At 40.7% G+C, this 14,234-nt stretch overlaps 1 protein-coding gene across 1 annotated transcript in view; it reads right to left on the minus strand.

Moving 5' to 3' along the window:
• LOC108290352 (copine-4) overlaps window positions 1-14,234 on the minus strand; it is a 249,371-nt gene that overhangs the window by 40,673 nt on the left and 194,464 nt on the right. The window contains exon 9 of the mRNA XM_017510143.2: window positions 6,331-6,417. Coding sequence (XP_017365632.2) covers window positions 6,331-6,417 — 87 coding nt within the window. The remainder of the gene's footprint in view (window positions 1-6,330; window positions 6,418-14,234) is intronic.

The following is a 14,234-nucleotide window of genomic DNA, read 5'->3' on the forward strand; positions in this document are numbered from 1 at the left end:
TTTAGCAGAGACAGGGTTTCACCATCTTGGCCAGGCTGGTCTTGAACTCCTGACCTTGTGATCCACCCGCCTTGGCCTCCCAAAGTGCTGGGATTACAGGCGTGAGCCACTGCACCCGGCTTCAGGAAGCTTCTTAGAGACTGACCCTAAAAATCAGTGTTGGCCTCTCTAGATACCATCTCCAGGTGGCCCACTTCTATTGGCATACAGCTAGTGCTCAACTTACAACCACGGTCAGGACCGCGGACCAGTTGTAACACGATTTGATCATAAGTTGAGTAGGTTATATATACAGTTGAAATGGTGCACGCGGAGAAGGTAGTGCTGCCGGAAGCTGGTCCGCACTGTCGTACGCCCAGCTGGGCAACGTTTGCACTGCCAGATGCGGAGCAGTCATGGCTAGCGATTGTGGTCGTAAAGTCGAATGGTCATAAGTTGCATAGGTGGTAAGTCGATCAATACCTGTACTTTTCTTAGGATTGATGTTCACTTGTCCTCTAAATAATGCTTGCTTTTGGCTTCCTGCTGGCAATGTTTTGCCTGATAGTTGGGATGCTGTGCTCCTGTGTCTGTGTATCAAATAAGAACTTGAAAGTGAGCAAAATAACAGTGGTTTCTGAGTACTGGACTGTAAGATCAACTCATGGAAGAACAAAAATAATTGTGTGCACAGTCACCTTGAGGAGAAAGATAACCGTTGAATATATATCTTTTCTCCTGCTTCTTTGGGCACAGGGATAGTCACCCAGGATTTGATTTGTACAGTTAGCTTGACATGGAGACAGCTGTCTCTGTAAGAAGGGTTTATTGCTCACAGTTCCTCAAAGGATAGGAGGCATGTTATGCAACATAGGAAGGTCACATGGGACCAGGATAAGTCAGGAAGCAAAAGCAATGAGGGGAAAGCATGGGAAAAGCATTTATTGTGTTTTTTCAAAGGAAGGAGTGGGCGAGGCAGGGTAAGCTGCTAAGGAGGCCTAGAGTTGGGTAGTTTGAATAATTTCAGCAGGTTTTGAAACCTGTCAAAACAATAGGAATGGTTTCTAGTTAAATGATACCTGGCCCCGGGGTCATATAATGTGGGAGAACATCGGCTTGGTGTGTGAGAGTTTGGTAAGGCAGGTGATTGGGGATTTGAACTAAAAAATGACGGGTCTGCATATCAAAGGCATGCTAGAAGGCAAGTTGTTTGCTGTCTTTAGGAACTAACTAACATTGGGAGAGTAGTCCCTCTTGGGTTCATAAGGCTCAAAGTTGTAAAAACATCAAAATATATTGAAAAAAAAAGATTAATACAATGACTCCAGTTGGCCAATCATAAGACATTATGCCCTAGTCCCAGTGATTGGTTTAAAAAGTAGAGATGTGACCCAAAGCAGATCAATTACTCTTTTCTTTCACTATTTTATTATGTAAGGATATGATCCTGCATATATACATATTATGTTCCTTCTAGGAAACATATATCTATGTATGTATACACACATACACACATGTATACATATACACAGTCATGTGCCATTTAATGATGGAGATACATTCTGAGAAATACATTGTTAGGTGATTTTATTATTGTATGAACATCATAGAATATACTTACACAAACCTAGGTGGTATATCCCACTATACACCTAGGCTATTTGGTATAGCCTATTGTTCCTGGCCACAAGCCTGTACATCATGTTATTGTACTGAATATTGTAAGCAATTGTAACACAATTATAAGTCTTTATGTATCTAAACATATCTAAACATAAAAAGGAACAATCAAAATCTGGTATAAAATATAATAAATGGCACACCTGTATAGGGAACTTTCCGTGAATGGAGCCTGCAGGACTAGCAGTTGCTCTGAGTGAGTCAGTGAGTGAGAGGCGAGTGAAGGTGAAGGCCCAGAATATTACAGCTAGTGCTCGACTTACGACCACGGTCGGGACTGCGGACCAGTCATAACATGATTTGGTTGTAAGTTGAGTAGGTTATATGTACAGTTGAAATGGTGCACGCGGAGAAGGTAGTGCTGCCGGAAGCTGGTCCGCACTGTCGTACGCCCAGCTGGGCAACGTTTGCACTGCCAGACGCGGAGCAGTTGTGGCTAGCGATTGTGGTCGTAAAGTCAAATGGTCGTAAGTTGCATAGGTCGTAAGTCGATCAATACCTGTACTATACTCCACTGTAGACTTTATAAATACTGAGGCTACACTAAATTTATTTAAAAAATAAAGTAGCCGGGCGCGGTGGCTCAAGCCTGTAATCCCAGCATTTTGGGAGGCCGAGGCGGGTGGATCACGAGGTCAAGAGATCAAGACCATCCTGGTCAACATGGTGAAACCCCGTCTCTACTAAAAATACAAAAAATCAACTGGGCATGGTGGCACGTGCCTGTAATCCCAGCTACTCAGGAGGCTGAGGCTGGAGAATTGCCTGAACCCAGGAGGCGGAGGTTGCGGTGAGCCAAGATCCCGCCATTGCACTCCAGCCTGGGTAACAAGAGCGAAACTCTGTCTCAAAAAAATAAAATAAAATAAAATAAATAAAAAATAAAGTAATTATGTTACAATGTTACAATGACTACAAGTCACTAGGTGATAGGAATTTTTCACCTCCATTACAATCTTATGGGGCTTCCATCATATCTGTGGTCCATCATTGGCAAAATATTATTATGCAGAACATGACTATATATATATACACATATACACGTATGTACAGTGGCTCCTGGACTTAAAATGAGGTTACATGCTAATAGGCCCATTATAAAGTCAAAAAATTGCAAATTGGGGACCATGACCATCTCTGTGTGTGTATATACACATACACACACATATATGTATAGGTGTATCTTTTATTGTGTCTCACTTTGTTCAGCTTTGCATTTTTTACAGATTGAAGGTTTCTGACAACATTGCATTGAGCAAGACTACTGGTGCCATTTTCCAATAGCATGTGCTCACTTTCTGCCTGTGTCACATTTTGGTAATTGCTGTAATATTTCCAGCTTTTTCATTACTATTGTATCTATTATGGTGATCTGTGATCAGTTATCTTTGATGTTACTACTGTAATTATTTTGGGGTGTTATGAACCAAGCCCATATAAGATAGCGAACTTAATTGATAAGTGTTGTGTGTGTTCTCACTGCTCCACTGGCTGACCATTCCTTCATCTATCTTCCTCTCCCTGAGTATCCCTATCCCCTGAAACACTACTCTACTGAAATGAGGCCAGTTAATAACTCTACAATGGCCTCTAAGTGTTCAAGTGAAAGGAAGAGTCACATACCCCTTACTTAAAGCTAAAAGCTAGAGATGATTAAACTTAGTGAGGAAGGCATGTCTATAGCTGAGCTAGGCCCAAAGTTAGGCCTCTTGCACTGAACAGTCAAGTTGTGAATGCAAAGTCGTAGTTCTTGAAATTAAAACAGTGAACATACAAATGATAAGGAAGTGAAACAGCCTTTTTGCTTATGTGAAGAAAGTTTTAGTGGTTTGGATAAAAGATCAAACTAGATACATCATTTCCTTAAGCTAAAACCTAATCCAGTGCAAGGCCCTAACTCTCTTAAATTCTGTGAAAGCTGAGAGAGGTGAGGAAGATGCAGAAAAAAAGTTTTAGGTTAGCAGAGGAGGTTGGTTTATGAGGTTTAAGGAAAGAAGCTGTTTCCATAACATAAAAGTGTAAAGTAAAGCAGCAAATGCCGATGGAAAAGTTGCCACACGTTATCCAGAAGATCCAGCTAAAATCATTTGATGAAGGTGACTACACTAAACAACAGATTTTCATTGTAGATGAAACAACCTTATATTGGAAGAAGATGCCACCTAGGACTTTCCTGGCTAGAGAGGAGAAGTCACTGCCTGGCTTCCAATATTCAAAGGGCAGGCTTACTCTCTTGTTAGGGGCCAATGTAGCTGGTGACTTTAAGTGGAAGCCAATGCTCATTTACCATTTCAAAAATTCTAGGGCCCTTAACAATTATGCTAAATCTACTCTGCCTGTGCTCTATAAATGGAACAACAAAGGCTGGATGGTATATCACATCCGTTTACAGCATGATTTACTGAATATTTCAAGCCTACTGCTGAGACCTACTGCTCAGAAAAAAGATTCCTTTCAAAATATTACAGCTCATCAGCAATAGACCTAGTTACACAAAATCTCTGATGGAGATATGCAAGGAGTTTTATTGTTGTTTTCATGTCTGCTAACACAATATTCTAATCTGCACCCTATGAATCTAAGGGTAATTTTGACTTTCAAGTCTTCTTATTTAAGAAATATATTTCATAAGGTTATAACTATCATTACAGTAGTTTTTCTGATTCATCTGAGAAAAGTAAATTGAAAACTTTCTGGAAAAGATTCATGATTCTAGATGCCACTAAGAACATTCATAATTCATGGGAGGAGGTTGAAATATCAAAATTAATGGGAGTTTGGAAGAAGTTCATTTTAAACCACTAGGATGACCCTGAGGAGTTCAGAACTTCAGTGGTGGAAGAAACTGCAGATGTGGTAGAAATAGCAAGGGAACTGGAATTATAAGTGGAGCCTGAAGATGTGGCTGAATTGCTACAATTGATAAAACTTGAATAGATGAGGAGTTATTCTCATGGATAAACAAAGAAGGTAGTTTCTTGAATCTACTCCTGGTGAAGATGCTGTGAGCACTGTTGAAATGACAGCAAAGAATTTAGAATATTCCCTAAATTTAGTTGATAAAGCAGTGGCAGGGTTTGAGAGGATTAACTTCAATTTTGAAAGAAGTTCTACTGTGGGTAAAATGCTATCAGACAGCATCACATGCTACAGAGAAATCTTTCATGAAAGGAGGAGTCAATTAATGAAAAACATCATTGTTGTTTTACTTTTAAAAGTTACCTCAGCCACCCCAACTTTCAGCAATCACTACCCTGATCAGTCAGCAACTATCAATATCCAGATAAAATCCTCCACCAGCAAAAAGATTATTACTTAAGGCTCAGATGACTGCTGTATTTTTTTTTTTTAGCAATAAGCTATTTTTAAATTAAAGTATGTACATTTTTAGACATAATGCCATTGCATATTTAGTAGACTACTGTATAGCGTAAACATAACTTTTATATGCACTGGGAAATGAAAGAATGTGTATGACTTGCTTTATTGCATTGGTTTGGAATGGAATCCAAAATATCCCTGACACAGGCCTTTATACATACACATACACATATGCATATACATACACATATATGTACGTATGCCTGTACACACACACACACACACACACACCCCATGAACACACATCTATCATCTGGATAGCAACTGAATCCTGTATGATGGAGTCAGAAACACATGGGTTAAAATCTCAGCTCTTAAATTTACTACTTGTGTGACTCCGAGCTAGGTACATAACCTCAATTGAAAGTAGACATCTCAGGGTTGTGGTAAGAGTTAAAGAGAGTTTATTGTAGTTATTCTTGTATAGTAAGTACTCAATGAGTGGCAGCATCACTCCTGGCTTTGAGTTAAGCAGTTTAATTATTACCACATGTGATTCTCTGCAAAGCTGTAGCCCCTTTGGAAGGAATCTGAAAGACCTTTAATCTTCTTCTGTTGTCATGTTTTTATGGCATCCTTTCAGTATGAGTAAGATACCACACATAAAGCACTGGACAGGCTGGGCGCAGTGGCTCACACCTGTAATCCCAGCACTTTGGGAGGCTGAGACAGGTGGATCATGAGGTCAGGAGATCAAGACCATTCTGGCAAACATGGTGAAACCCTGTCTCTACTAAAAATACAAAAAATCAGCCGGGTGTGCTGGCATGTGCCTGTAGTCCCAGCTACTCAGGAGGCTGACGCTTGAGCCCAGGAGGCAGAGGTTGCAATGAGCTGAGATGGTGCCACTGCACTCCAGCCTGGGCGACAGAGTAAGACTCTGTCTTAAAAAACAAAACAAAACAAAACAAAAAAACCACCACCACAACAAAAAAACCACTGGACACTGTGAAGGGCACATAGTAGGTGTTCTAGAAATGTTGGCTTCACCCTTTGGAGATCTCCCTCTGGCACTGCTCTGGGCAGAGAAAATCCTGACCTATCAGTGGACCTCTCTTGTCTTTGGGACAGGATAGTCCCTGGGGAGAGGATGGTGGCACTGGGCTGCCACAGCTCCATGACCACCCATGCTTACATTTCTCATTTTATGTTCCTTAATACGTGACATTTTTTATTTTTGTTTTAGAAGATCACATCTTTTTGACACTCTTCTTCTGACCACACTACTTGAACTCTTCCTCTCAGACAGCCCTAGCTTTATACTCCTGGAAGAGAGGGCTGCATACATACCTTGCACAGATTCAGAATCACCGTGCCTGAGTTCTTGTAATTCTTCTTCTTGGCTTTATACTTGGGATTGATGCACTCCCACTGCACCTGAAAGAAGGGTCACAGTATGAGAATCTGCTTAGGGAAAAGCTGAGTCATTGAATAGGGCCAAGCTCCTAAGGTGCTGAGGACTGGAGGGCTGACAAATAGTCTGTAGGTGGTAACTCTTGCATTTACAGGAGCAATAAGGGGGGTGGTTGAGGGTGAGACTCTGCTGTCAGACTTCTAGGTTTGAATCCCAGCAACTCCATTTCCCTACGGTGTGATTTTTGGCAGATTACTTGTTTGCTCTATGTCTTGGATATCTTCTTTGCAAAATGGAGCTTATATCTATCTCATAGGATTATTGTGAAGACTGATTAATCCATGTAATAAATTTGGAATAGTACCTGGCATATATCAATGCTTACTATTAATATGGTCAAATCAAGCAGTAGAGGGAAGAAGAAATCTGTAGGAATACAGTTGAGTGATACCCAGATACTAAGACTTACTGCCTGAGAATTGACTCAAAAGGTAGAAAAATTTAGGAATAGTGAATGCTGACTACAGAAATTTCATAGGGACAGTAATAAATTTACATAGAACTTAACAAAGAACTAAAATAATGGATTGACATATGTCCCAACAGTGACACAATAGATCTCCAAAGGGGCCTTTTTGAGGGATATGATCAGAGCTATAGGAGTGGCTGGGAATTGAAGAGTCAGCTGGGAGCTAGTTGAAGAGTCAGCTGACTAGGAGAATAGGTCTCCAGCCTATAGAAGATTTAATGAGACAAAATCAACTGTGAATAAAATATCCAAAAGTTGTTGCCTGCTCTTCCCCACCATCCTATGAAAGATGAATCTCTGGATTTCTACTCAAGAGAAAGAATTTCCCTCCCTGAGAATTAGAAGTGTCTGAAACTGAAGTAGTTTCTGAGGCAGATGCAAATGGACAGACTGATATAGCAGTGGCCTTCAATAATCTATTCCTCTCGGTGTCCATGCATTTATATAGTTCTCTCCCACAAGGATGCGGCATTTAGTCACATGACTTGTTTCGGCCAATGGGACATTAGCAAATGTGATAATAGCAGAGGTTTGAAAAGCGCCTGTGTATTGGGGCTGGCCCCTCTCCTGCTTCTGTGAAGTTTTCAGGGTCATGTTAAAAAGCCTACAATGGTCTCCTGGAGGATACAAGTACACCTGGAGAACTATCCTGGCCATCCTGGCTGCTGAGGCACAAATGCAAGAGTGAGTTCTGTTGGCACCACATGGAGCACTATGGGGAACAGAGAAGATTTCAGCTAAAATTGCCAACCTAGAGAATGGTGAGTACATAGTGATTGGTGTTTTCAGCCAGGAAGTTTTAAGCTAAATTTTCACTCAGCAACTGATAACTGATACCGTAGTTTCTCATCACTGGGAAGGTGGCAGCAGGACTGGGCAACTACATAGGATTTGGAAGAGGGAGGTCTTATACCAGTGAAGGGTTCTCTATGATTCCTTCCAAATATGGGATTTTTGGGTGAAAGAAAGAAAGAAGAAAACATTCAAAGCAGAATCTAAAATCAGATCCCTAACCTTGTTTTTTTAACTTAAAGGCCTAATCTCTTAATATGTCCCTAATGAATGTTGCCTTTCATTCCTCCCTTTTTCTTTTCATTTACTCTCCAGGTGTGTGGAACTTGATGAACAAGGATTACAGTGCATCTCAAAGTAGATGTAGTATTTCTATACAAAAGAGCCCAAGTTCCTTCCAAACCCATCAAAACTGAAATTATCTTTTCCCCTAAAGCTTCCTCTAATATTTCAGTAAAACAGGTGCCTTAGGGATTTACCTAACAGTTGAAAAGAAAAGATACTAAAACTAGCTGTGCCATTTTTTGTTATTCTCAATTATTTCTATGAATCTCAATTTCTGCCATCAAGCAAGATATATTGAGTTAAAGATTTTGAATTCTATTAAAAGTTATAGTGATCATCCATGAAAAGTCTACTCACTTCCTTCTCAGGCTAAGATGAGGAAGGCCGGTTGGCTTAGTCAGGAGAGGGCTCCAAGGAAGTTGAAACAAACCTGTTGATATTCGGGGTCCTTGTGCTTGTTAGGTGGGTAGGGGGTCCTGATGGACCAGATCTAAATATTTTGCATCTGTCTTGGGATGAAGTTGGCATATAACTATGGGCTATACACTCTACTTTCCCAATCCCATTTAACTCTCCCCACAGCCCACTTTGATAGATGGAAGATGAGGCTTGGAGAAGAGAAGGGAGGCTTGCCCAGGCCATACAGGTAGTAACTGATAGACCTGGGATTCACACCCACATCAGTCTCATTCCTAAGCCTGGACTATTAACCACAATGCCTTCTTCTAGGAAGGTCCTGGAGAAACTCTCCTATTCTTGTAAGCTTCCCCTTTGGCCACCCCAAACTAAGGATGCTTATAAATGTTATTCAGGAAATAACCAAGGTTAATTAAGAATTTACCCTGTACCTATAGAATCATAACTCCCACAGGAAAAGGAAAGTTGAAAGATGCTGTCTCTGTTCTCTCTGATGCTACATAGTGAGATTCCTCAGGATTTCAGTTTCCTCTATCCTTTCTTCAATCCCTTCTCTCTAGGTGTACTCATCCATTCTCTTGATTTTAAATATCCTCTCTTAGTTGATGGCTCCTAAAATACATTTACAGGTAAATGTCTCCTCTGAGTGCCAGTTTTTGAAACCAGATTTTGAAAACTTCCTCATAAACTGGACCTCCCTGCCATAATTATTCCTCATCTCAGAAAATGGCACCATTTAACCATCTATCCTTGAGTCATCCTTTTCCACCTTCCCTATATCCAAGCCTTCAATGAACCTTGTAGCTCCTAGTTCCAAAATACATCTTAAGTCTATCCAATTTATCTATCTCTATATTTCCTTAACCCAAGTCATTATCACCTCTTATCTATAGTAGTAGCCTCCTTACAGATCTCCTGTGCCTCTCTTTAATTATCTGCACAGTAGCAAAAGTAATCTTTTAAAAAATTACAACCAATCATGTCATTCTCTAGCTAGAACCCTTTGCAGCACTGTCCAGTAGAATTTTCTCAACAATTGGAATATTCTGAATCTGCACCAGCCCCATGAGAATATTGAGTATTTGAAATGTGGTTAGCTTGACCAAAGAACTTAATTTGCTACTTAATTTTATTTTGATTAATTTAAAAATTTAAATAGCCACATGTAGCTAGTGGCTACTGCATAGGAAAGCACAGCTTCCACATGCTCTTGGCACATTTAGAAGAATCTGCCTTTCCTGGCCTCTGGCCTTGTTTCTCACCACATCCTATGAATGGTCTCTTCACTCTCTGCTTCAGATATACTGGTCTCTTTCCAGGTCCTCCACCACACCAAGCTCATTCCTGCCTCTGTACTTTGCAATACGATTCCTTTTGGTTCAGAGCCTTTTTTCTCACTCATTACATGTTGGCTTCTTTTTAATCCTTAAAGGGCCTCAGCTTAAAGGCCAGATTATCTTTTTTATATACATACTTTTAGAATTAAACTGTTCCTGTTTTGTAATAACATTTTGTCAGAAATTGTAGATGTCTTTTAATTTTTTTGTTTATTTTATTTGTTTTCTCTTCTATCCTAACTTTCACCTATCTGTAAGCTTCAGGAGGCCAGGGACCATGGCAGCATTGTTAATTATGGCGCATTTAGAGCCTGGCACAGTGCTTGGGATTTAGTAGATGCTACTTGATAAATATTACAGAATCAATAAATAAGAGAATATTTCCCACTATATAAATAACACCAAAATGGGGGCTGGGTAGTTGAACTAAAGTTTTTTCTGGTATCTCAGTGATACAGAAAAGCGCAATAGCATATGGTCCATTTCTTCAGTGGAACTTAAAAGGTTTCTCTCTGTTTGACAGCATTAGGTTTTGGTATATTTCACTTATGGTATGTGTTACGTTCTTATTTTTAATATCCTTTTAGGAGCCTAAAAATGAAATATTTCCTATATTTACTGCTTGGGCTATTTCTATTTATAGAAGTGGATAAGGCAAAACTTTATAAAACTCTTTAGAACTCTAGCAAGTGGTATGAATACTGTCATTGATTTACTAGCTAAATAGGTGTAGTTCTGCAAATTCAATAGAACAACAGTTTCTCTAGCTATAGTCCTTGTTAACTTGGGAATGAGTTTGGTTATAATTTAGTGTAGTTTTAACTGTGGCTCTGAAACTCTGCATCCTGGCTTGTGGGTGAAGGTCTCTGTGCGTTTGACAAGTTTCTTGTAATGCTGAGTACCTAAAAGAGCATTTACAGCAGGTTTTGCAGGAGCTAAGTAGAAAGCTGTCATTGTTTCCATTGAGTTTCCAGACCAAGGGTATGTGTTCAATAAATGGTCTGATTCAGATTATGCTTCTGACTCTAAAAAAATGTTAGTTCATTTCCATCCAGTTTGATTATATCCTGACCTTGCATATGAGAAGTTGAAAAATGAGTTGGGGCATCTTTAATCAGCACTTCTGACCAGAGCAGGCACAGAGGATTATCTCTAAAGAAAAAGACTTTCTCAGCCAAGCGCAGTGGCTCACACCTGTAATCTCAGCACTTTGGGAAGCTGAACTAGGTGGATCACAAAGTCAGGAGATCTAGACCATCCTGTCCAACATGGTAAAACCCTGTCTCTACTAAAAATACAAAAATTAGTCAGGCATGGCACATACCTGTAGTCCCAGCTACTCAGAAGGCTGAGGCAAAAGAATCACTTGAACCCAGGAGGTAGAGGCTGCAATGAGCTAAGATTGTGCCACTGCACTCCAGCCTATGTAACAGAGCAAGACTGTGTCTCAAAAAAAAAAAAAAAAAAAAAAAAAAAAAAAAAAAAAAAAAAAAAAAAAAAAAAAAAAAAAAAAAAAAAAAAAAAAAGAAAGAAAGAAAAGAAAAAGACTTTCTCAAAAGCACTGAGCCCTCAGCTTTCACTCCTTTTTGCTCCAGAAGGAGAATGAACTCTAGAATAAGAATGGCAGGTATCTTGGGTTGACTTGCCCAAGAAGCAAACTTTGAGGCAAGAATGTTAAAGTAAGTATTCCGTCTGGGAGGTGATACCAGGAAGTATGAATAGAGGGATGGGGAATTAGACAGAGGAGGCATCCCCAAAAGGGTGCACTTTCAGTTACCACTGTGGATAACTAGGTCCTGCTGGGGAACTCTGGAAAATTGTATAGAGAACATACCTCAGAGTTTTGCTAGTTGAAGGGCAAGGGAGCTGGGGTATCTATACACCAACTTCCATTAGGTATTTGTTGGGGGATACCTCCTGGAAGGTGTTACATCTCTGTCCACACTTCTAGCCTGCTCTGGGCATGGATAAAACAGGCTCCAGCAGCTAGAGAAAGCCCTCAGGCAAAGAGGTACTGCAGCTGGACATTGGGCAAGTGAACAATAAAAAGGTAAAAGGAGAAGTTTCATGAATAGAGCTCAGATGACTTCTTGATAGATATATCTACCTACCTACGTACCTATCTAGATATGATAATGATATATGATATGATATGAAAGCGTGTGTATCTGAGGAAAACACAGAAGGGGTTTAAGTTTCTGTGTGGGACAATGTGTCTTTGTGGTATGTGGTAGTGTTTGGGTACAGGTCTTGGCATCAAGTGTATAAGAGTAAAATGATGGCATTAGAAGAAAACCTGGTACACCTACGAAAATTTAGAGAATTCAAATAATTTCTCCAAAGCATTAAATTGTTGTTAATGTCACCAAATCATAGAAATATAGACCTAGAAAGAATATTACTGTTAATAGCAGATATTTTGAAAATGCTAGCTATGTGCTAGGTGCTCTGTTAGCACCTGGAATTATCTCATTTAATCTTCACAAAATTCTATGAAGTAGGTGCAATTATCACTCTTTTTTTTTTTTTTTTTTGAGATGGACTCTTGCTCTGGTTACCCAGGCTGAATTGCAATGGCGCGATCTGGCTTCACGGCACAATAGATAATCAGTCTTCAGGCTTTTTTCTTTTTTTTTTTTTTTCTTTTTTGGTGAGAAACGATCTTGCTCTGTCACCCAAGCTGGAGTACCATGGCATGATCACAGTTCATTGCAGCTTCAAACTCCTGGGCTCAGCCTACCAAGTAGCTGGGAATACAAGGGCAGTCCACCATGCCCAGCTAACTTTTGTGGTTTTTTTGGCATAGAATCTCCCTGTGTTACCCAGGTTTATCTTGAACTTCTGCCCTAAATGATCCTCCTGCCTTGGCCTCCCAAAGTACTAGGATTACAGGCATGAGCTACTGCACTTGGCCAGTATTTCTTTTTTTTTTTGGAAACAGTCTCGCTTTGTTTCCCAGGCTGGAGTCCAGTGGTGCAATCTTGGCTCACTGCAACCTCCATCTCCTGGGTTCAAGCCATTCTTCTACCTCGGCCTTCCAAGTAGCTGGGATTACAAGTGCACCACCACCATGCCTGGCTAATTTTTGTATTTTTAGTAGAGACAGAGTTCCACCACGTTGGCCAGGCTGGTCTCAAACTCCTCACCTCGGGTGATCTGCCCGCCTCAGCCTCCCAAAGTGCTGGGATTATAGGCATGAGCCACTGCACCCTGCCTCCTTGTTTTTTGAGACTGGGTCTTGTTCTCTTGCTCAGACTGGAGTGCAGTGGCATGCTAATAGCTCACTGCAGCCTTAACCTCCTGGGCTCAAGCAATCTTTCCACTTCAGCATCCCTAGTAGTCAGGACTACAGGCACATGACACCATGCCTGGCTAATTGTTTTCTTATGTAGATTTATCATTTTTTTCTGTAGAGATGGGGTTTCACCATGTTGCCCAGGCCGGTATAGAACTCCTGGGCTCAAGTGATCCACCCACCTTGGCCTCCCAAATTGGTGGGATTACAGACGTGAGCCACTGCGCCCAACCAGATTTGTTTTTTTGAGACAAGGTTTCACTCTTGTTGCCCATACTGCAGTGCAGTGGGACAATTTCTGCTCACCACAACCTCTGCCTCCCATGTTCGAGTGATTTTCCTGCTTCAGCCTCCTGAGTAGCTGGGATTACAGGCATGCACCATGACACCAGGCTAATTTTGTCTTTTTAGTAGAGACTGGGTTTCTCCATGTTGGTCAGGCTGGTCTCGAACTCCAGACTTCAGGTGATCTGCCTGCCTCGGCCTCCCAGAGTGCTGGGATTATAGGCATAACCCATGGTGCCTGGCTGGTTTCTTTTTTTTTTTTTTTTAAGACAGAGTTTCTCTCTTGTCACCTAGGCTGGAGTACAGTGGTGCGATTTTGGCTCACTGCAACCTCTACCTCCCACGTTCAAGTAGTTCTCCTACCTCAGCCTCCTGAGTAGCTGGAATTATAGGTGCCCATCACCATGCCCAGCCAATTTTTATATTTTTAGTAGAGACGGGGTTGCACCATGTTGGCCAGGTTGGTCTCCAGCTCCTGACCTCAGGTGATCCACCCGCTTTAGACTCCCAAAGTGCTGGGATAACAGGCGTGAGCCACCATACGCAGCCCAAATCTGTCCTTTTCAAACATTATGTAGATTTGCCTGTTAGCAAATAATCTCAGAGTCAGTAATAGTATTGGTCATCTTGTCTAATCCCCCTGCTTTTTTTTTTTTTTTTAAAGTAGAATCAGGGTCTTGTCCAAGCTAGTCTTGAACTTCTGGACTTAAGTAATCCTCCTGCCTCAGCCTTCCAAAGTGTTGAGATTATAAGAATGAGCCACCTGTGCTTGGGCTATACTTTTTTGATGTTTCATTTTCTCCACTGTATTCCAGCCTTCTTGAATACATTGATGTTGAAGAACAGGCCTCTGAAATACATCCATTTATATTTCCAAGTAGTTTAATTCTTAGACTATTT

This window comes from Cebus imitator, unplaced genomic scaffold, assembly GCF_001604975.1.
Source record: "Cebus imitator isolate Cc_AM_T3 unplaced genomic scaffold, Cebus_imitator-1.0 Scaffold432, whole genome shotgun sequence".
Classification (NCBI taxonomy): Eukaryota; Metazoa; Chordata; class Mammalia; order Primates; family Cebidae; genus Cebus; species Cebus imitator.